General features: G+C 38.1%; 2 protein-coding genes across 2 annotated transcripts in view; one reads left to right on the forward strand and one right to left on the reverse strand.

Annotated features, from left to right (window-relative positions):
- The window catches only part of LOC134656036 (neurexin 1-like), a 64,538-nt gene extending 52,243 nt beyond the window's left edge, over positions 1-12,295 (reverse strand). Inside the window, exon 1 of the mRNA XM_063511552.1 lies at positions 12,088-12,295. The gene's annotated coding sequence lies outside the window, so the exon portion shown is untranslated. The remainder of the gene's footprint in view (positions 1-12,087) is intronic.
- A 4,929-nt stretch (positions 12,296-17,224) lies between these two features.
- Positions 17,225-18,819, forward strand: LOC134655761 (probable methyltransferase-like protein 15 homolog). Its single transcript, XM_063511226.1, has 3 exons — positions 17,225-17,380; positions 17,466-17,718; positions 17,760-18,819. The coding sequence occupies exons 1-3, from the start codon at positions 17,310-17,312 to the stop codon at positions 18,801-18,803; spliced, it is 1,368 nt and encodes a 455-aa protein (XP_063367296.1). The 5' UTR covers positions 17,225-17,309; the 3' UTR covers positions 18,804-18,819.
- The last annotated feature ends 3,286 nt before the right edge of the window (positions 18,820-22,105 follow it).

Raw genomic sequence — 22,105 nt, forward strand, 5'->3', positions numbered from 1 at the left:
CTAACCTCTCATAATTCCCAAACGAAAACAAAAAGTACCCATAGCCCGCCTCACCTACCACAGTACAAACTTATTAATGCGCGCGGCTAAATTAAGTACTAAATAAGCTGTGAAGGAAAACGGAATAAAACAATACACAGTAGCGCCGCCCATAACGGCACCGGTTAACTTGGCGCCGCCATATTCTTGTATTCGGCGGGATTCCAGAGTAATGGCGTGCGTGGCGGTGGCATATTTCACTCAGTGGTTAATCTCATAAGTTTTTCCGGAAGAACGGATAAATAATGGAGCCGATTTAGCTTGTTACGAGCTCTGTTGCATTATTTTCCGTGTTAATAAGGTTAGTTGATGGCAACGATGCATCTTTGGCGTTCGTTTCGTGGCGAAAGGCGAACGGGTTTTTGTGATGTTGGTTGAACGTTTTTCTGCATAGCTTCATTTTATTTATTAGTGGGTAAAGTAAGTCGTTAAATGTTTTGTTGTTATTAACGTCAGGCCAGGTCAGTCTCTGTTGGTGACTTAATTGTCATATACCTGTGGGTATGGCCGTATGGCCCAAATAACTAGGCGACAAACAAAGTCATAGACCAAGTGCGGGTAGTTCGAAAAACTCGCTCACCTAGAAGATGTTGATGTCAACTTTAGGCAGTCTTCTCCGAGACCACAGCGACAACGCCGTCCTCAAAACGTCGGAGGTAAATTTAAAACTTAATTAAGTCCCGTCGTTCAAGTTCAACTCAAGATTGCTTTTCATATTTTTGGCAACCGTTTTACGGTCTGTTAAAGCGCTACTTTTTTTTATCCGGCTGAACGCTCTGCACCTTAATGCCTAAATATGGAACTCTGTTAAATGTCAGTAACAATAATGAGGTTCAGAGCATATAATACTCAGAAGAATATAATACTCACTTCAGAGTGTTTTCCGGAAAATTCCTATAAAATATAATTCCGAGTGTAATCTTCCCGAGAATGCTTTTTCCGTGTCCCGGGCTGCCCGTTTTTGTAATTTAAATACATTATTGTGGAACACGGATCCTTTTTTTTCCTGTTCCCGTAATAATGGAGGTTCTGTGATTGTAGGAACATTTTGGGTATCTTACTCCGCAGAATAATTGACGTAATTTTTCACTCTTGCCTAGGTTTATATGAGGCTGTATAAATGATTGGTCTTTGTCTAAATGAGCGTTTCGTAATATCTTCTATCTAATTTATGGCGTTTTTTAGGCAGATGGAGTGTCTACAATAAGGAATCATGAAATTTTTATGGTACAGTGGTACAGTCGACGTCAAAATATGTTTACTTTTTTTGACGTCGAAACTTTTAACTTTAACTTTTTGTGTTTAACTTTTTTTAGTTGCAACACGAGTAACGCGTTTTAAGTTGTTCGGGTTATTTTCGCCCACACTGTACAATTGCGGATGAAGACAGATAACATGAAGCCGCAAATGTGCAGAATCCGCAATGAGGGGAATGAGTGGGTGCCGCGGTCGCGTCATCAATCCGGTTAGTATTTATACCGAAATAGGCGAGCTTTTGGGTGAAATAATAACATCTGTTTTTGCCTAGTTTGTTGTTGTTGTTTGGTAGTGTGTTTGTTAGATCTAGGAATGATCATTTCATGATGTGGGAACTAGTTCATGTATTTCAAAGGATCCGTTGGCCACATCATCATGAAAAAGTTACATCTATATAACATAATCTAACCGTAGTATGTTCTTATAGTAATTTGTGATCTAACCTAACCTATCATGAAGTTACACGACTGATATATTACTTTTGAGTAAGTTCTTAATTACATATAATTGCCAAGAACTAAGTGCAAGGTTTTCTATGAAATGTTAGCGGTCAATTTGTTAACTAAGTAAAACTTCTAATTTTGTACCCACTGAATCACTTAGGTATTATAATGTGAGGCTGAGGATGCCTAAACGTACAGTGTCCAGGTACATAACATAGAATTGTATTTACATAGGTTGAGTTTAAAAACATCCTAACTAATTTTAGTATAGTATCAGGATTTACAAAGTAGTTTTTTTTTAACTCTACGAGTACCTATGTAAATTAGTATAGTTTCAGGCCTTTTTTTAATCTCTATGGCATATCTAGAGCTGTAAACGTATACCTGTATTTATTTAAAGAATAAAGAATAAAGAACTAGAATAGATAGAAGGATTTCTAAATGTGCAGTATCCGGAACGCGGAATCAGCGCGGTGGGATACCGGAATTCCATTCCGGGAATCCGGATTGAGCGCGCGTTCCGAAGATAATGCCAGGATTTATAATGGGGATATTCCTCCTATAGCTAACGTTATAACGTCCGTACGTACGTGACGTCCTCAGAACGTAACCCAACTCGAAAGTGACCTCCTAAAGCCGGGTTCACATTTGTCTGTCGTGTTGTGTTGTGATGCATCAGAACGGTATCGGTTTCATACATTTAATATACTTGCGTTCACATTTCTCTGATGCCGTGTGTTGTGACGGTGTATGAAACCGATACCGTTCTGATACATCACAACACAACACGACAGACAAATGTGAACCCGGCTTAAGAATGTGGCATACTCCGCCTAAATCAACATAACTAACTAACTAATACACCACTTTTCCCGATACTGCGCCGTTTCCTGCTAATTATCGGCTTGAAGCTGACGCAGATCCGCTTCCATCACACTCCCCAGCGGTATCTGGGCCGACCTACCGGACCCCAATTGCTATCTAAGTAAGCACCTAGCCAGCTAGAACAGAAATGCCGAAATGCTCAGTATCCAGGTACATAGCTAGCTAGAATAGATGGGAGGTCGGCTAAATGTGCAGTATCCGGAGCGCGGCGGGCGCCGGAATTCCATCCCGGATAGTGTGCGCGTTCCGCAGATAAAGCCTTTCAATTATTTATCGATGTATAAGGTACTAGCGATCCGCCCCGGCTTTGCACGGGTTAACAAATTATACATACATAAATCTTCTTCTTGAATCACTCTATCTATTAAAAAACCGCATCAAAATCTGTTGCGTAGTTTTAAAGATCTAAGCATACAAAGGGACAGACAGCGGGAAGCGACTTTGTTTTATACTATGTAGTGAAGTTGGTATGTATGAAAATTAAGGTGTAAATTGTATAGATATTAATAGATACAGACAGACGTACAACCTAAACAAATGAAGGTAGGATTTTGCAATTTTAATTTCATCTTCACCACTTAGATGGTTGTCAGTCCTCAACTGTGCGTTTCTCCAGAAACTTCCTGCCTCGCACATCTAATGGCTCCTCTACACGATGGCCAGCGCCGGCCACTCCAAGGCAAGGGACGCATTTATGCGTTAGAGGGAGCAAGTGATATTGCTATCTCATTCTACCGCATGGCTGCGTCCCTTGGAGTGGCCGGCGCTGGCCCATCGTGTAGAGGAGCCATAAAGTGTCATTCTATGGTACTTGCTAACTATGTAAACAAACCACAATATCAAAAAAATATCAATTTACTAGTGACTTTTGTTTACATAGTTAGCAAGTTCCATAGAATGACACTTTAAACTGTGGAATGACGTTTGGTTTTGATACGACCTTTAAATCTAATATCTAAAAGAATTGTGGTTTTAATTACATGTTGTAAAAAAAAATGGCAAAAAAAAATTGTCTTTTGTTTTGGGTCAAGTTAAGACCTTAAATTACTTAAAGGTCACGTACAAAAATCTATAGGTACATAGTTAATATTGGTAAGGCAATATTGGCATGCCCAAGAGCCCTGTTACAGCTCTCTAAGGAATGTGAAGTGTATTCATATTGGCCCGCCCGTCCGTCAACGGTATTTCGCCCTCAAGTTAAATTGGCTACGCGAACAGTTTATTAACAAACTGAGCATACCGTATTTGCCTACTTTGCTCTCCAATAATCGTGCTCCAACAGCTTTTATATATCACTCCATTGGCCTTTGCGTCTATTGCAGACAATTTATGGTGCAAATCGGAGAGACAATGACCTCTCCAGACTTAACACCGCCTGGGACGGAATTAAAGAAACGCAGGGATGCCCAGCACCTGCATTACCCTCTCGGCTTCACTGTCTTAACCCACAGGAAAGGCGAGCTAATACGTGTGGAGGCAGGTCGGCTGCAGGAATCTGCCGCTTATTTCAGGGTGGACCCTACTCGCGCCTTACGGTATTTAATTTTGGAGTATCTTCTCCTAGATGGATTGCAAACCAATGCTAAGAGGTCCATCTCCGCTGTGACGAACACAAACCACAAACGAAGCAAAAAGCTGTATATATCACTACACCTTATAAAACAAAGTCTCCGCCGCGTCTGTCTGTTTGTATGTATGTACGTTCGCGATAAACTCAAAAACTACTGAAACGATTTCCATGCGGTTTCCACATCAATAGAGTGATTCTTGAGGAAGGTGTAGGTGTATACTTAATTTGTTAAGGTTTTGTGTAATCCATGCAAAACCGGGGCGGGTCGCTAGTGTTAAACAAAACCTGAATAATTTACCATATAACGTCCATAACTTAACACTTCGCATGACTTACTGCACTTTTCGAGTAATCATGAATGGAAATGGGCAGCAAGCCAAAATACTATTTAATTGGGGGCTACCTAAAATAACAACTGTTGCAATGGTTAAATTAACGGTTAAAATCCCTTGTAAACCTTAATGTTGCCATTATATTACCATAAGTGTTTAGAGTCCGTCTAAGTTAACTCTGCACGGTTCCGTTCGGGCCACAAACACCTGTGATCTGGAGCATTCACGAATTCACCTCCCTAGTAAAAGGCGGCATCGTAAAACAGCGGTCTTGACATCACTACGAGAGCCGGGAATGGGGCAGCATTATGACGTCTGTCATCTAGAGATCGGTGTTTGCGCGTGATCGGCGTCGCGTATTACCTAAGTCCAAAACTCTGATTATTATTGTGATTCCCTAATAAATATTGTTTAAAATGGTGCTCTGGTGTTTTTACCCTTACAGCTTCAGAAGTGCGATAGTGGATTCCCGCCTACTACGATATAATTTGTCGAAATTGACATTACGAAATTTACCGCGCGTAGTCCTTCCTTGTTTCATTGTTCTAATCGTTAATCTGATTGTAATGAGTAAATGCACCAACACCACTCATCAGTTAGGGACTTAAATATACAAAGTCCAAGATTGGTGTCAAAATCATACCTACAAGAATAACCTAAAAACTAACCTGTGCCGGCTATTGGCTGGCGTATCGTACCTTTGCCGTGTGTTTTGTGTGTTTTGTGTTTGATTTCAGATACCTACCTATTTCAGTTTATGTACATCAATGATCATGACTGTCAAAAATAAAACATATTGACAGTGTAATAAAGCTGCTGGCATGTATGTATTACAATATTCACAGCAGAAGATCACAAGACATAAGCTGACAGATACCATTAGGTACAATTGAATTTTGATATTGGTATGAATGAAATAAATCCTTGGGATTATAGAGTAACTCAGGTAAAAGTTAACTCAGGTAAGAAGTCTGTCGATCCAACACCTAACAGTGCTCCGGGGTCATAGTGGTAAATATTCACTGCCTCACTTATATGTTGTGTTATTTTTGTAATCTATGTGCTTTCAGATACATAACATAATGTGATTAAGTATGTCTACATGACATATTAACAAAATGCTATGAACATTTTCTAAAGTCTGTGTCGTGGTGAAATTTACATTCAAGTAAAAAGCATATAAAACAAGTTTGGTAATGTAGCCTTGATTGATGCTATATGTATGGTGGTAATATGCTTTCATGATTAACAATGAGTGCTATTTAATACTTTATCCTTTCAATCAAATTAAAATAGATTTCATGTTTTCAAAAACACTGGAACAATGACAATGAGGAGAAATTACTTGTTGTTTCATATGTGTGTGTGTGATATTACACATGCTTATTGCAACTGAAATAATGCTTTGTTGGTATGTTTTTGGTCTGTGTAATTTCCAGAAATTTGACAGCAATGATTCTTGAATGGAACGACCATACCGTCGTTGAAGACACTAGAGTGGCTATCAGGTCAGGCCTCTGTAATGAACCCGGATGGACATGGCTAATATTTCAAAATTATTTGGTTATGGATGCCAGGTATAATATGTCCTAGTGTTCAACTAATTCATTATATGGAGAAAATATGTTGATAAGTGACTAATCTCCGATGTCATGGAAAATGAGGTATTTATTTAGAAATAAAATGTTTGTTCATGTTGTACATGTATACTAACGGTCAGTACGTGTTACATTGACTGTGTGTGGTTAGTAAAATGCGCTTTGTGAATAAGCGAAAGGTGACATTTATTTCAAGCTGGTTAGTAGTGTCTGTGACAAATGTAGTCACTCCATGTATCCGGAGCCTCCTCGGACTGAATATTTTAAAAGCCAGTTCATTTCACATATAACCTCCTGCATCTTTGCAATTAACACTAAGCTGCAGACATACTGATAAATAAGGCAGTAAATCATTTGAGATGTTGAGAAAATTTCTGTCTGTACATATTATTGATTGGTTCTATGTATGAAAAATCTTATGAATGTTTATACAAATTAATTGCATACAGCTTATAGTATGTTGTGGTTGTTGTTTTGTTCATTGGGATGTTGGTTTAAGTTTGCATTGCAAATATTTATCACAAAATGTCATGTTATAAAATGAACCAAAGACATATATTTAAACAGACTTACCAAACTAATGAAAGTTATTGGCATGACAACAATGTCAAGTGTTTGAGTTATTGACAATGATAATCATTTGTGATCTAACAGTATCTTTCAGATGCATATAGATAACAAAACTTTATTACTGATGAAGTTTGATGAATTTCCAAGGTTAAAATCTTGTCAAAGAGATGGACATATTGAACAAGATATTTACTGAGCTGAGTATGACACTGGTAAAGCAGGTTGTTGCTATGGTAAGCGAGGTAAATACTTTCAGGAGTCAATATGGATATTGACGGTCTACATGATACATGTCTTTTACATACAAGTGCGACTGGACTCTAAACGTTCCAGTCCGATAAGTGTTTTATGGGTGAATATTAAACGAAGGTAAATAGCTTGGTTAAAGCTTTCCAAATAACTATTTTAACCCATTCACTGCTAATGAACATTGACCGAAGAATATCATGTCATGAGCTACTTTTTGAAGTTATTGACGGTTTTCGTCTGAACTTGTAGTGTGTTATGGTACCGTTTGCATTAATAAACAGTACACTTTTATTACTTCTGGGTTTCATAAATCAGAAGTTATAAATAATAATATGTTTCACAAATTTCGTGGGTTCACTAAGTATGTATTTCATTGTTTTGAAAAATGCATAAATTGTGGTTTATTATGTTATGAACTCATTTATCTTACAATGTGTGCTTGCATGGCATTTAACAAAATTATTTAGTTTTGTGCAGGTATAAGTTAACCTGGATGATGATGTGTTGAGTTATCTACACATAAAATGCACATGCACAGCTGGAGAAAATCAACCATGTGTGTCTTGGGATTGGAAGCTTTATGGTTTAAGCATATGTGCCATGATTTGACTGATTGGTCATTATCAATATACACTTCATGATGGTTGAAAAATACAATTTGTGAAACCTCGATAAGGCGAACCTGGGTAAGAGAGGAACCTCGATAACATGAACTTCTGTTCAGGCTCTACTGTAGTTCAATGTTGGTTTTATTTAGGGGCACGGAAGAGGCAAGCCAAGTTGCACATGATCATTTACAATTGGTTGCATAGTAGCAACTGCTTATTATTTTATATTTCCCATGTTAAGGGCAAATGCTGTTATTTCAGGTACCGTTTTCAGATTAAGAACTGACTACGAGTATATTCTCAGATTAGGAACTGAGATATAATTTTATGAGACACTCGGATTGAGAACTGAGTGATTATTTTATTTATATTACTTACTCTCGAGTTCGGAATCGAGTTGTGATTTTGTTTTATCCCAGATTTAGAAATGGGTTACTGTTGTCATACTTATGTGTTTTGTTAACAGGTTTGCCGACTAAAATAAACACATTGTGCTTGATTAATTTTATTAGACGCTCGGATTGAGAACTGAGTGATTATTTTATTTATATTACTTACTCTCGAGTTTGGAATCGAGTTGTGATTTTGTTTTATCCCAGATTTAGAACTGGGTTACTGTTGTCATACTTATGTGTTTTGTTAACAGGTTTGCCGACTAAAATAAACACATTGTGCTTGATTAATTTTATTAGACACTCGGATTGAGAACTGAGTGATTATTTTATTTATATTACTTACTCTCGAGTTTGGAATCGAGTTGTGATTTTGTTTATCCCAGATTTAGAACTGGGTTACTGTTGTCATACTTATGTGTTTTGTTAACAGGTTTGGCGACTAAAATAAACACATTGTGCTTGATTAATTTTATTAGACACTCGGATTGAGAACTGAGTGATTATTTTATTTATATTACTTACTCTCGAGTTTGGAATCGAGTTGTGATTTTGTTTTATCCCAGATTTAGAACTGGGTTACTGTTGTCATACTTATGTGTTTTGCTAACGGGTTTGCCGACTAAAATAAACACATTGTGCTTGATTAATTTTATTAGACACTCGGATTGAGAACTGAGTGATTATTTTATTTATATTACTTACTCTCTTCAATGTCTGCTATAGAGCTTTAATTATTATGTGCTCTTTAAGAAGGGCTGTTACTTTAGTCTTGGCAAGGGATGCTATCCTTAATAGGCTACTTCCTGGCGCCGGTAATCGCAACAGAGGCTTTAAGGAGCGGCCTGTTGCTTGTCACTATCCTTGAGAGGGTGGTTGTTGCTGATATTTGCAGTGTAGGCCTTAAGAGGCGGACCATTGCATGTGATATAAGACTATCCTTCAGAGGATGGTTGTTACTGGTATTTGCAGTGTAGGCCTTAAGAAGCGGACCATTGCATGTGATATAAGACTATCCTTCAGAGGATGGTTGTTACAGGTATTTGCAGTGTAGGCCTTAAGAGGCGGACCATTGCATGTGATATAAGACTCTCCTTAAGAGGATGGTTGTTTACTGGTATTTGCAGTGTAGGCTTTAAGAAGCGGACCATTGCATGTGATATAAGACTATCCTTAAGAGGATGGTTGTTTACTGGTATTTGCAGTGTAGGCTTTAAGAGGCGGACCATTGCATGTGATATAAGACTATCCTTAAGAGGATGGTTGTTTACTGGTATTTGCAGTGTAGGCTTTAAGAGGCGGACCATTGCATGTGATATAAGACTATCCTTAAGAGGATGGTTGTTTACTGGTATTTGCAGTGTAGGCTTTAAGAAGCGGACCATTGCATGTGATATAAGACTATCCTTAAGAGGATGGTTGTTTACTGGTATTTGCAGTGTAGGCTTTAAGAGGCGGACCATTGCATGTGATATAAGACTATCCTTAAGAGGATGGTTGTTTTCCTTAAGAGGATGGTTGTTTACTGGTATTTGCAGTGTAGGCTTTAAGAGGCGGACCATTGCATGTCATATAAGACTATCCTTGAGAGGGTGGTTGTTGCTGATATTTGCAGTGTAGGCCTTAAGAGGCGGACCATTGCATGTGATATAAGACTATCCTTAAGAGGATGGTTGTTACTGGTATTTGCTGCAATGCAGGCCTTAAAAGGCGGACCGTTGCATGTGAGCTTAGATTATCCTTAATAGGCTAATTTTGTTACTGGTATATCTGCAGTGCAGGCCTTAAGAGGCGGACCATTGCATGTGATACAAGACTATCTTTAACAGGCTAGTTTGTTCCTGGTATCTGCAGTGCAGGCTTTAAGAGGCGGACCATTGCATGCGATATGATATTATCCTTAAGAGGACCATTATTCTACTACCGATAAATGTTTTATCTATATCGTATCGTACTATTTGTTGTTGACCTTGAGAGGTTGGCTTGAGACCTTGTTTACAAAAGGATATTTTAATGACCTTAAGACTGATGATCTCAAGGTTACCTTGAAAGGGTTGCTTGCACTTATACCTTCTAGGGATCGCTGGCGAAGTACCGGATCCAGTAGAGTTGGAGGGAGTGCCTGTTCGAAATACCCAGTTGGAGCGAGTGCGTGCACCGGGCTCCGTGACAACCTTATCGTGAAGGGCTGACTTCTACGGTCGTTGCGCCTACAAGGGCAGTGGTGTCCTAGCCTAGGCAGCTCCGCACATGCATGAGACGTGTCCCATGTTAGCCTCTCACGAGTTGTACGCATTTTTGTGCGCGCATGCGAGGGAGTCTTACATCCTACAACGGAGAAGCCAATTGTGAGTTTGTTCCAAGTCTTTGCTTTTAAAACGACACAAATAGTCATTGTTACGTTAAGCGGTCAGTATGAACGCACCGCTCAATGGAAGGTTTGGGTTAGCTGCATGGGTATACATGCTAGAAATTTATCAAAATCTAATAAATCCTTCAAGGTTATATGACGTTATTCACAAGAAAATAATTTATGTTAGATGGTGTTACAAAAAAAGGGGGTGGTTTATCTACCTGCCGCTAGATGTCACGCTCATCGCAATATTTTATTATTTTGCATAATTAATTAATTGGTATTTATATCCTCTTGGTGTCATATGCACGTGAATTAAGCCTTTTGTGTATTTCAAGCAAGTGCTGAGCAGACTTGCATATCCTAACACCTCTCATACCACGGATTATTTGGTACCTAGCCTGGTCACGCTTTCTTACATTTGGTTCAGTCGGCTTAAGCCCTTACTCCAATTCGACTGAAATAGAACTAAATATCTTGGTGTAAGTTGACAATAACGAAATAGACCGTTTCAACGGAACTCGAGTCGAATTATTCAAACGGACCAAGGCTTGTATATCGGCTGAGCGTAAAAGGTGCTTGTTCAATTCGCAGAATATTGAACTGGTGGAGGCTACATCCACCTGGTGAAGACCCAGCTTGCTGCGACTGCGTTGGCTGTGGCAGACTTCAATGGCTGCACTGATGACAGTGACCTGCGGGGCGCTGGTCGGGTCAGGCGATGGCCGAGCTAAAAGGCGGCATCGTAAAACAGCGGTCTTGACATCACTACGAGAGCCGGGAATGGGGCAGCATTATGACGTCTGTCATCTAGAGATCGGTGTTTGCGCGTGATCGGCGTCGCGTATTACCTAAGTCCAAAACTCTGATTATTATTGTGATTCCCTAATAAATATTGTTTAAAATGGTGCTCTGGTGTTTTTACCCTTACACTAGGTATGTAATGTACTATAGTTAGCCAGGTTAATACTATAATTTATTGTATTAATACTTAATCTGAACCTCTTTTTATTTATTTTTTAACCAGAATCATTAGGACTATCGAGCAAGAAGGTTTAAACCTCGGCTATGTTTTGCGCTTTAAAGGGTTGGCACTGGCAGCAACTACCTACTTCGTGGTTTGTCATCGCATTGTATAGCTGCGTCACTTTCGTTTGTCATAATAAGGAACGAGATGTAACTACACACTTATAGTAGGTAAGTATTAGCAATTCAAAATTAACGTCAGTTAGAACCTTATCGTAGTGAGTATCCTATTAGAGCGACTTTTCAATTTCAGTATGAATTTATGAATAATAATATAATAGTGGAAGGAAACAAGTAAATAATGTACTTCCGGGTTTAAAATAATTGACTAGGTACCTATAATACCTGTTCGCTTGTTGTAGGTAGATACGTTCTAGATTCTAAACGTTGCTTGGTCCACTATTCTCGAATAATTCATAGTTTCATTGATTATACATCCCTAATACCTAAATAGTATTCGGGATAGATACATCATCTAAATGCACTTTGGTATGTTTTGACTTGGTTTCTATAAGAGGCAGATCAATAAAAAAGAAAACGTAACATAAATAGGAAACTTAGCATGACATCAAATTTACCACACGGAACAAAGCATCAAACACACCAAAACTTACACTAAATCCATCCAAAGATCAATAAAACACACACAAAACACAGTATAACCCTCGTCCAGAACCGCTTCCGATCAATCTTGGGTACAATTCACAAAAACCGACATGAAAATCGTACACAAAAACGCGTCAATAATATAATCTACATACGTACATGCGATTAAAAAAGTTCCATGGTCCGCGCGCGCAAAAAAACACACACTAATCGATGGTCACTTCACAGAGTCATAGAGAAAAGGTGGGATTGTTTTTTTTAATGTATTACGTAACGTGTGAGTGCATGGCGCGAGTAGGCCGCGCTGAGGACAACTGCAGACAGAAATGGCGGACGATGCGCGCGCAGCCCGCCCTACGGTTATGCGGGAGTTTTGTGGGCGCGGATGGAGCTTTACCAAGCGCAGAAAGCCTTCGGCCCAGGGCACTCAGAATCGCACGAACATATTTTGTATTTTTGAAGTGAAAACTTCTTTAGCGGCGCTGGGCACTTTTTGAGGTGGGGAAATAATGATAAACTCGAGACAGCGTAAGGTTATCACGTGACCGTAAGGCGATCACGTGACCGTAAGGTTTAGATGGCCACTCATTTAGACGGCATTTAAATCAATAAAGAAAAACTCAATGACATTACATGAAAAAGGTTCTAATCTTGTACGGGCTGAAATACGAGGATCTCACAGTTACATTCTAACTTTATATCACTCAAATATAATTCAATAAAACTACATCTTGATGTAATCGCTAATAAAAGTGAACTCTAGTACTGGTGAATAAAACTCAAAATATCATGACCATATTTAGATGCGAGGTCTGCAAGGTAACTTTACAATTTCTATTCGAATTTTAAACAATTAACGCTACAAATTTAAGCTCACTGGCCAGCAATTTCGGAACTAAAGTTTTTCAATAGAAAGGAGGATGGGTCAATTATACATAGTGCTGCAGAGTGCAGACATTTTGGACTAGTCATTGAGTTTTCACTTCTGTCGGCACTCCCGGAGTGCAACCCGTTTTTTTAACGAAAACCCGTACACGCTTATAAGGAGCTGAAAGTTAAACAATTGCAAATGCGAAGTAGAAATGGGTTGTATCGTCGTAAGAAAGCAAGGATTGATGAGCGGCAAAAAAACTGGAACTACTTTAAAAACAACGAATGTTAGTTACCTATAAAAGGCAGCACCTGTTGGCCAATTCAAACTTACATTTATCTATTTGTACTAATTGTGAATTGTTTAGATAGACCGCTGAAGAAAACTGCAGCCTTATTGGGTTGTTACAGCCCGGTCCGTGGTCGATTTAGTTTACTCAGTTTCGAACTGAAGTGGAGGCGCATTCGTAAAGGGCATTGCCATCCTTGGCGACATCCACCGAGGAGCTGCTAGAGACCGGAGCCAGAGAAACAGATTAGAATTTATTACAAAATGGCCACGCAACCCCGCCTCCGCCCCGTTACCTCATCCCGCGGCGGTAGTGCATTGTCTACAGATTGACAGAATCTCAGTTCTATTAGCACCGCAATGACGGAAGGTGTAAGGCTTTAAGACGTCCGCCTGTGAGTGAGTGAGTTCGCCTTCGACTACATATCAGCATATCAAGCGTACGTCGAGACATCCCAGAGCTATTGAAATTATACTAAACTAGCGACCCGCTCCGGCTTGGCCATGTTTGAAGGGCTCTAGCGCCTTAAAAAACAAAAATCTGTAGCTTCTAAAGCCACGGAGGAAACGGTCGAGTACGTTTGTATGGAGAAATGACCGTCCTGTTGGCTCTTAACTAATTATACATAAACCTTCCTCTTGAATCACTCTATCTATTAATAAAAAAACATACCAAAATCCGTTGGGTAGTTTTAATGATCTAAGCATACATAGGGACAGACAGACAGCGGGAAGCGACTTTGGTTTATACTATGTAGTGATACTTTCTTAGGTTAACTGGAAGAGATCCTTGAAAGGGATAAGTTCGCCTTTGTACAAATAATGTGTGTGTTTTTCATGTTTTTGGTTTATTTTTGTACAATAAAGTGTATTACTACTACTACTACTTATACCTACTTGATACTAATAACCTAGACTACATGTTAACTTCTACGTAAGTAAAGCTTTTATCTTTTTATCACCGAACTAACCTACCAAAACGCAGTAAGGAAAACTCCCCCTAATCTAGACAAAAGGCTCACACTTTGTAACGCTCACCGTTACCTCTCACCTCTCACGTTTTCCATCAACCCCTAATCCCACCCCCTATCCATTGCCGCACCTAACTTAACAAACTCTCCCTAAATGTAACAAAACCTTCAATGTACTCGTCACCAGCAAATATGACCGCTAAGTACTCTCGCTCGGTATCTCGGTTTCCTCCTATTTCTGATCAAAAGAGAAACGAAAGAATATCATAGGAATTTAAAGAAGATATGACCTTTTAGAACTGTACATAGTACGGCAGAACGCGGTCGGAAAATTTGAGCGGGATGCAGTCAAAATTGAGTGTAAATCCCTCTTTGGCCGTAAAGATATCAATGAAATAAGAATTTGAGGTTCTCGCTTTATGAATGAAACGTTGGGTAATTTATTGTGAGACTGCGAAAACGAAAGATTACTTTGAAATTGGTTTTATACAATGGTTAATAACGCGACAGGCTTTGACCACGTGCTTCTGACGGCATTACGAGTAATGTTTTATCAACATACATAATATACAATAGGTCCAATTATATATTATCTATCTACCTATTTATCTATTAAGGCTATGCTGCTATTTGTGTTTGATTTCCTATCTGCTCTATATTTCTATTGGTTTTGTTTTCACTGTACATGTAATTTCTTTTAGTAATACACTGTATATATCTTGTTTGTAAATAAATGATTTTTCATTGAGTTTTACTTCTTTGAATTTATAATTTGTTAATGTGTCATATCTTCTATTTTACCGTGTAAGCGAATTGGTAAACTACTGTAAGCTTATATGAGAGAAATAAATGGTATTGTATTGTATTGTATCTATTTATTCAGCAGTGAGTGGAACTGCTAAGCATACTTAGGCCTCTTTTTTATTGCGTCATGCTTCTCTCCAATTCCAATTATAGAATAGAATAGTTTTTTATTCGTAAACACACAGACAAAAGACATACATAGAAATAACATAGTGAAAAATAAAGTGTCACGAAATGGCCCCATCTCAGCATGTTGCTGGCGACTTCCAGCGCTGATCTTCCGATGAAACCATCAAGTGAGAAATAATCACGGAAAGTAAGAGACAAAAAAAAGAAACATAAAGGAAAGAAACATAAAATGAAGAAAAATAAAAGCTTACTTAATAATAATAACGAATCAGCCAGATTCTCGTGAAGGCCGAGAAGGACAAATCCAGCAAGTACCTAGACTTTGCTAGATTATGATATTATTGATATTTAATTGAGTTATGAAACGAAATCAATTAATTTCGTTTAGTTGCTTTTTTGTGAATTGCGTCGTGTGCCTTATTATGAAACATCGAGTCAGATTACAGAGGTCATTAATAGTCAAGATTGTTTTTGGACATGACTTTTCGCAGGAGATTTAAGATTACATTCCGTTTACGACGCTGCAGCAGCATTACTGCTACAGCGTTGCTGGTGTAGCATGAGATTGCAGCAGCGGGGATTGGGCGATGTCATTGTGAATTTCACTTATAGATTGCGTTATTGTCATTAAGGGTTGAATTGAGAGAGTTATATGATTCCAATAAATAAATATGTATTGACGCGAGCTACACGCACGATAACTAATCATATGTAATTTATTAGGCTGTAACATAATTCATACGTACGAATTGGCCTGTGTAACTGATATTATTTCATTAAGTAAATCAGGTATCAGATTGTTAATTTTTTGTTAGTAGTTTGGGTTTCTCGACACATAAGAGTTTAAACTGTATCGTAAATCGTAATCCCAAACAGATCAACTAATTAGAATGCGGTTTTCACCTACGGTGGGCCTTACAATTAGATAAGTGTTTATTCACTAGATGGCGCAGTTACACTTTTATCGCAAGTTATTAAATTTAAAAAATTGGCCAAGAGCATGTCGGTCCATTCAGTATAGGGTTTCGTAGTTACCATTCTATCAGAATAGGGTAAACGGCGCGGGGGCTATTAGTAAATATCATATACATTACAAGCAAAAGGGATTACTTTCGCAGCGCTTTGTACTTACGTGTTTTTACTAAGAATAGAAGACTTTTTGCAATAACTCAAAAACGGCTGAAGTGCTCACGTTCGCTATAGTTTTCATTTAATGTCTTTCTTAAGTTCTATTTCTTCGACTTTTTTCATATTTATTGGACCCATGGTTCAAAAGTTAAAAGGGAGGGACACATTTTTTTTTCTTTCGGAATGATTATTTCCGAAAATATTCACTTTATCAAAAAAAAATTGTTGAAGACCCCTATTGGAAAGACCTATCCAACGATACTCCATAATGTAGGATTGAAGCAGTAAAAAAATGACATCCCCTCTTTACGTGTAGGGGAGCAGGGGAGGTACCCTAAAAAAAATTTGTTCTATTTTTATTGTAAGACTTTTGTCAGATTTATTGATTTACATATCCATGCCAAATTGCAGCTTTCTAGCACTAACGATCACGGAGCAAAGCCTCGGACAGACAGACATACGGACATGGCGAAACTATAAGGGTTCCTAGGAACCCTAAAAATACCTACAGTTATTTGTGATCTGCGAGCAGTGTATTAGTTTGCCAACATCATGGTATGGTGTAACAAAAGGAATACCACACACCACACCCTCACTATTAATAGAAAGCTTTTCATTCAAATACCGAGCAAATACCTAACTAATCCACGATTGGATTGCATCGTCGAAAAGGATTTGTTTTGTTTTAAATACCGACTATTGCATTATACCGAACTCTAAAAACATTTTCTATTTGGTTTCCAGCATGATATATCCCAAAATAAGAGGATTAAGCGACGGGTTAATACCAAATAATTGGGATTATATCGAAGCTCGGTCTTTGTTTTCAAACCGTTCAAAACGTTATTTTTTAACCGCTCGCTAATCCGCGGGAGACCAAGGTAGGTATGCGTTGGTATGCGGTAGAGCGCCATCTCTGGACATTGCGATTAAACTCATAGAGGCGTTTTTCACTCTTGACTACTCACAACGTTCGAGACACGCAGAGAACATCTACGCTATATATTATACTACTCTTTGACAGCACAATTCGCAAGAGCGTATTATTGAAAAGCTTAAATAGCTGCAATCGTAATCGTTAAAAACGTAAAGTGTCAAAGTCTAAACCATCAATCTAACCTAAAATCCTCTAAAAACAATAATTTTCAGTATTTCGATATTACTTTATTTTGCTATGATAAATACTAGCTATGACTAGTCAGTATAAGAAATTTATAAAACTCATAGCAAAGTGGCCCTTGGATAGCAGTAAGGGTGAGAGGTACGTTGAGAATGGTTAAATTGGTTATGTCACAAACCCAGTAAGTACATTGAATTTGGGTATTTATATCTTTTAATCTTTTCAGAGACTTGGGAAAAGTGATCAGAGATAAAGTGAAGGAGGCTTTTGAGTCAACAGAGCGGATTAACCTTGATTCTGAGTTGTGCAATCGTCAATACGCTGCACTCAACCGCCTGGCAGATAACCACTACAAAAACAAATATAAACGTACGCACAACAGTACAGCGACCGGACTGAGCACTGAAGAGTGTAATCTCATGCTCTCCAGTGAGGTCCTCACTTATTTGAAGGAGGAAAACAAAGGTTTCTTTAGCAAAGTCTTTAACAAAGACTCAAAATGATTATCAGACATTTCCAGAGACTCCGCACTTTGCCGCTTCGGAGATTCTCCACAGAACCTGTGGAGTACAAAGACCACACTCCCGTTCTACTAAATGAAGCTATAACCCATCTAAGTCCAAAAGACAATGAGTATTACATTGATATGACATTTGGAGCTGGTGGGCATTCTAGAAAAATACTAGAGTCTTCAGATTGTAATCTTATAACACTAGACAGAGACCCAGTTGCTTTTGCGAAAGCTCAGAAACTTGCTGAAGAATATCCTAACAGAGTCACACCACTTTTAGGTAGATTTAGTGAGTTACCTAACCTTCTGAAAGAGAAAGGTGTCAAACAACAATCAGTAGATGGTATTTTATTCGACTTTGGGTGTTCCTCAATGCAACTTGATAATGGAGAAAGAGGCTTTTCAGTTAGCAAGAATGGATATTTAGACATGCGAATGGATGCAGGCCGTGACCCAAATCAAATAACGGCTAGGGAAGTACTCGCTACAGCTAATGAGCATGAGTTGTACAAAATATTTAAAATCTATGGTGAAGAGAAAAAAGCAGCAAAAATCGCGCAAACTATTATTCAAGCCAGATACATGATCAAAAATATAGATACTACACAAGAGTTAGTAGACATTGTGAATTCTTGCTGTCCGGATGAGATTCGTTTAGACAAGCTTCAAAGACCCCAGTCGAATGCTACAAAAATATTCCAAGCTTTACGTATCTTTGTTAACAATGAATTGAACGAAATTAACTATGGGATGGTCTTAGCGAAATACTATCTAAAAATCCATGGCCGCCTTGTCACGATAACTTTCCATTCATTAGAAGACACAATAATAAAAAGGCATATCGCTGGTAATATTGTGAATGAAGTAGCAAACCCGGTCCCGTTAAAGTACCTGAGTCCTACAATGGTGCAGGATCAGGATACGATCAACTATTTTCTGGACACGCCGTGGAGAGCCATCAACAAGCATGTGGAAGTGCCGTCTGATGAGGAGGTGGAACGGAATCCGAGGAGCAGAAGTGCAAAGTTGAGAGCGGCTATTAAAGTTAAATAATATGATTTAAAAAGTTTGTTTGTTCAATGAAATAGTGACTTAAACTTATATTTTCTAGTGCATTCGTAGTTGATAGATAGGTATTTATGTATTTACAAGATACACTAAAACCTAAACTGTTGTTTTAAAACTAGTTTACTTATGTTTAATATTTTCTACCCACAACCCGGTCGGGCCAGTCATTTTTTATGGGCTCTTAAGGGGCCCACTGATTAACAGTCCGCAGGACGGTATCGGCCTGTCAGAACAAAAATTTGACAGTTCCGAACAACTGACAGGCCGATACCGTCCGGCGGACTGTTAATCAGTGGGCCCCTTTATGATTTCTCAATGTGTGTCCTTTTACCTACCTTTTATCAAAATGAACTACTTCCTAAAATGAGGTCAGATTTCAGAATTTCAGATATAATGGACAGATACAGATTAAGTAGGTGTGATATTGGTAAAAAGTAATAAAATAACATTCATAATTTGTGGTACAGCTATATTAACTGCCAAGAGTAAATTACAGAATTCTGATGTAGTACAATAAGTGTTTTCCATCGTTTTTTCTCGAAAACGTTCGTATGAATGCTAGTTCAGTCAATGTCAGTACTTTTTGTACCGAGACTGACTCAAATCTTACTGAAATAGCAAGACACATTGGTAAGATTTCGTGAAAATACAATGGAAAATAATTATGCACTACATCTGTATAACTAATTATTATGCACAGCACTAGTAACTAAAATATTGGAAACATTATAACTATACATAATGTCAGTTTACAACCAAAATTTGCGATCATTTACATTTTCAAGATTGTCCATCTAATTACAACAGAATTTTCCCGAGTAATTAGTACAAATGTGAACTATCAATTATACCAAATAAGACGATACTTTGACACCAAAATGATCTAAACCACGGAAGAAAGAAAGAGCGCGCCGCGCTCTTAAACTAAATGTTATTTTGTTCTCGCTCGCGCCAATGATACAAGTACGAGCGTGATAACTAAATGACATCATTTTGATATCAAAGTGTCGTTCGAATTGGCCTCTTGGTTGTAAATATGACACTATACATATTTGTATTTACTTACAATAAGATGCCTAATTATGGCAGTATAACCCGTTATCAGCTAGGCTAAAGTCTATTTTTTAATTCGGAAGACTGAAATGACAGTTAATAGTATGAACATGAAATGTCATTTCATACTATTAACTGTCATTTCAGTCTACCGAATTAAAAAATAGACTTTAGGCATATTCGTTAAAACTAGAACAATTTATACATGGCGTCTTGTAGTTCTTTTTGGATGTACAGTCTAGGTCTGGTCTAGCTAATAAATATCGATTCGGACAAAGTGCCAAAAATGTTTACACACTACCTTAATGCATGGGCAATAAGGTCGTGTATACGTAGTTTGGCACGTTGTCCGTGTTGATATTTTAATACTTTTACTAGTTTTACTGTACAAGCTTGGGGGCCAAATTTTTTTTATTTTATTTATGTGGTTAAAACTTATATTCGGATCTGCTTACAGTCCAGCTAGCTTTTGAAACGGATTATATAATTCGCCTTTTAAATACAGATTATTGGTATATTTCCGGACTAGATTTTTTCATGGTTGTTGATTCTTATATTTTATGTAATTATTTTTCCTTAGACTGTACTTACGTACACTCTTTGGTACAGTCGCCATCTGATACATCGGATCGGCCGAGGTGTTCAAAAATATATGAACACGCACTCTAACGCGTTGACGTAAGGCGTGTTCAGATATTTGTGAGCACCTTGGCCGCTCCGATATATTTCATAGCGACTGTACATACATAAGAGGCACTTCTTCAGTTTTTAAATCAGTCTAGGGTAAGAAAACGATATAAGCATACATAATTCACATAACCCACAGTTGGAATGCGGTTTCGTAGGTACAAAGTAGCTGAATGTAATGGACTTCAACTAAACGGTGCTTATTGCTGTCCCGCTCGCACAGTGGCATAGTCCGCCGGCGGGACAGCATTACATATAATTATGCGCGTGCGATAGAGATAGGAAATGGCGGGCACACTTAGATATTGATACGACAAAAATTACCAGCCTATAACATCATTTACAGTACATATGGGGCTACTTTTCGCACTAATGCGTAAAATAGCACTTTTCGTGCGTATGTCGAAACTTTAAAGTGCCATATGTACTGTAAAACGTTGTTCGATGCACGTGCGAATAGGTAATTCGCAACTCGTGTCGAATTTCCTCTTTTTCGCACTTGTATCGAAAATAACTATTTCACCACACCAACTCTAAAGTAGTAGTAAAGGCTCTCTTGATTGTTCAAAAACCGATAGCAAATTTGCATTTTATTCACATGTGAGGCAAAGTAATCAAATGCAAATTTTGAGTTGTTTTCTTAGGTTTGCTGGTTGAATTGACTTTTAAATTATGATTTTGAATGATAGATATTTAATAACTTTTAATAACATTCATTTGGATTTGATTTGGTTTGTTTTTGTTTGATATCTTACAGTTAATATTTTCTTCGGGTTGGTGTGGTGAAAATTTCTGTGTGTGTGTGTGTAATTTTGTTTAACCCTCGTGCTTTGAAACCCTCGCAACGCTCAAGGTTCCATTTTTCGAACCACTCACTACGTTCGTGGTTTAATTTTGGAATCTTTCGCTTGCTTGGGTATCAATATTAGCACTAGCGGTTAAACAACAACTATGCCTATTTCTTATGCAGAATTAGGTCTTTAAAGAGATGATGAGGTTTGAATAGTGTTTTTTTTATCTGGACCGTTGAAGGGTTAAAAATAGTATTCAGTTTTGAAGTCTATGCACATAACATTTTTATGGCAGTGAAATGAAAATAGCACATACATAATAGTTATTTACGATACAAGTGCGGAAAAGAGGAAATTCGAAACGAGTTGCGAATTGCCTATTCGCACGTGTATCGTACAACGTTTTACAGTACATATGGCACTTTAAACTTTTGACATACGCACGGAAAGTGCTATTTCTCGCACTAGTTCGGGAAAGTAGCACCATATGTACTGCAAATAAACATACAAGCGAATTAAGCATACATCATATTAATAAAAAGCATCAAATTTTACATAATCTTGGTACTTTACATACATGACTGTATCTTTGCCAAATACAAGAAAAGTTAGAAATTAGAGTACATTTAAAAGTGTAAAAATTACTCTGGATCGATACTCCAGTGCTCTGCCAACTTAGCCACCAAGACCTCATCCATAACCAGCGAATCTTTCCACCATATGGGTCTAGGGGACCCATGGGGGGCAGTAATTTAA

The sequence above is a fragment of the Cydia amplana genome, chromosome 17 (assembly GCF_948474715.1).
Source record: "Cydia amplana chromosome 17, ilCydAmpl1.1, whole genome shotgun sequence".
In the NCBI taxonomy this organism is placed as follows: domain Eukaryota; kingdom Metazoa; phylum Arthropoda; class Insecta; order Lepidoptera; family Tortricidae; genus Cydia; species Cydia amplana.

What these genes read in the sequence shown, in the direction of transcription:
- LOC134655761 (XM_063511226.1), top strand. Translation starts at nt 17,310, where the DNA reads ATGACTAGTCAGTATAAGAAATTTATAAAACTCATAGCAAAGTGGCCC. An exon ending in GATAGCAGTAAGGGTGAGAG is followed by an intron (nt 17,381 to 17,465) that starts GTACGTTGAGAA and finishes TAATCTTTTCAG; the next exon opens with AGACTTGGGAAAAGTGATCA. An exon ending in ACAAAGGTTTCTTTAGCAAA is followed by an intron (nt 17,719 to 17,759) that starts GTCTTTAACAAA and finishes AGACATTTCCAG; the next exon opens with AGACTCCGCACTTTGCCGCT.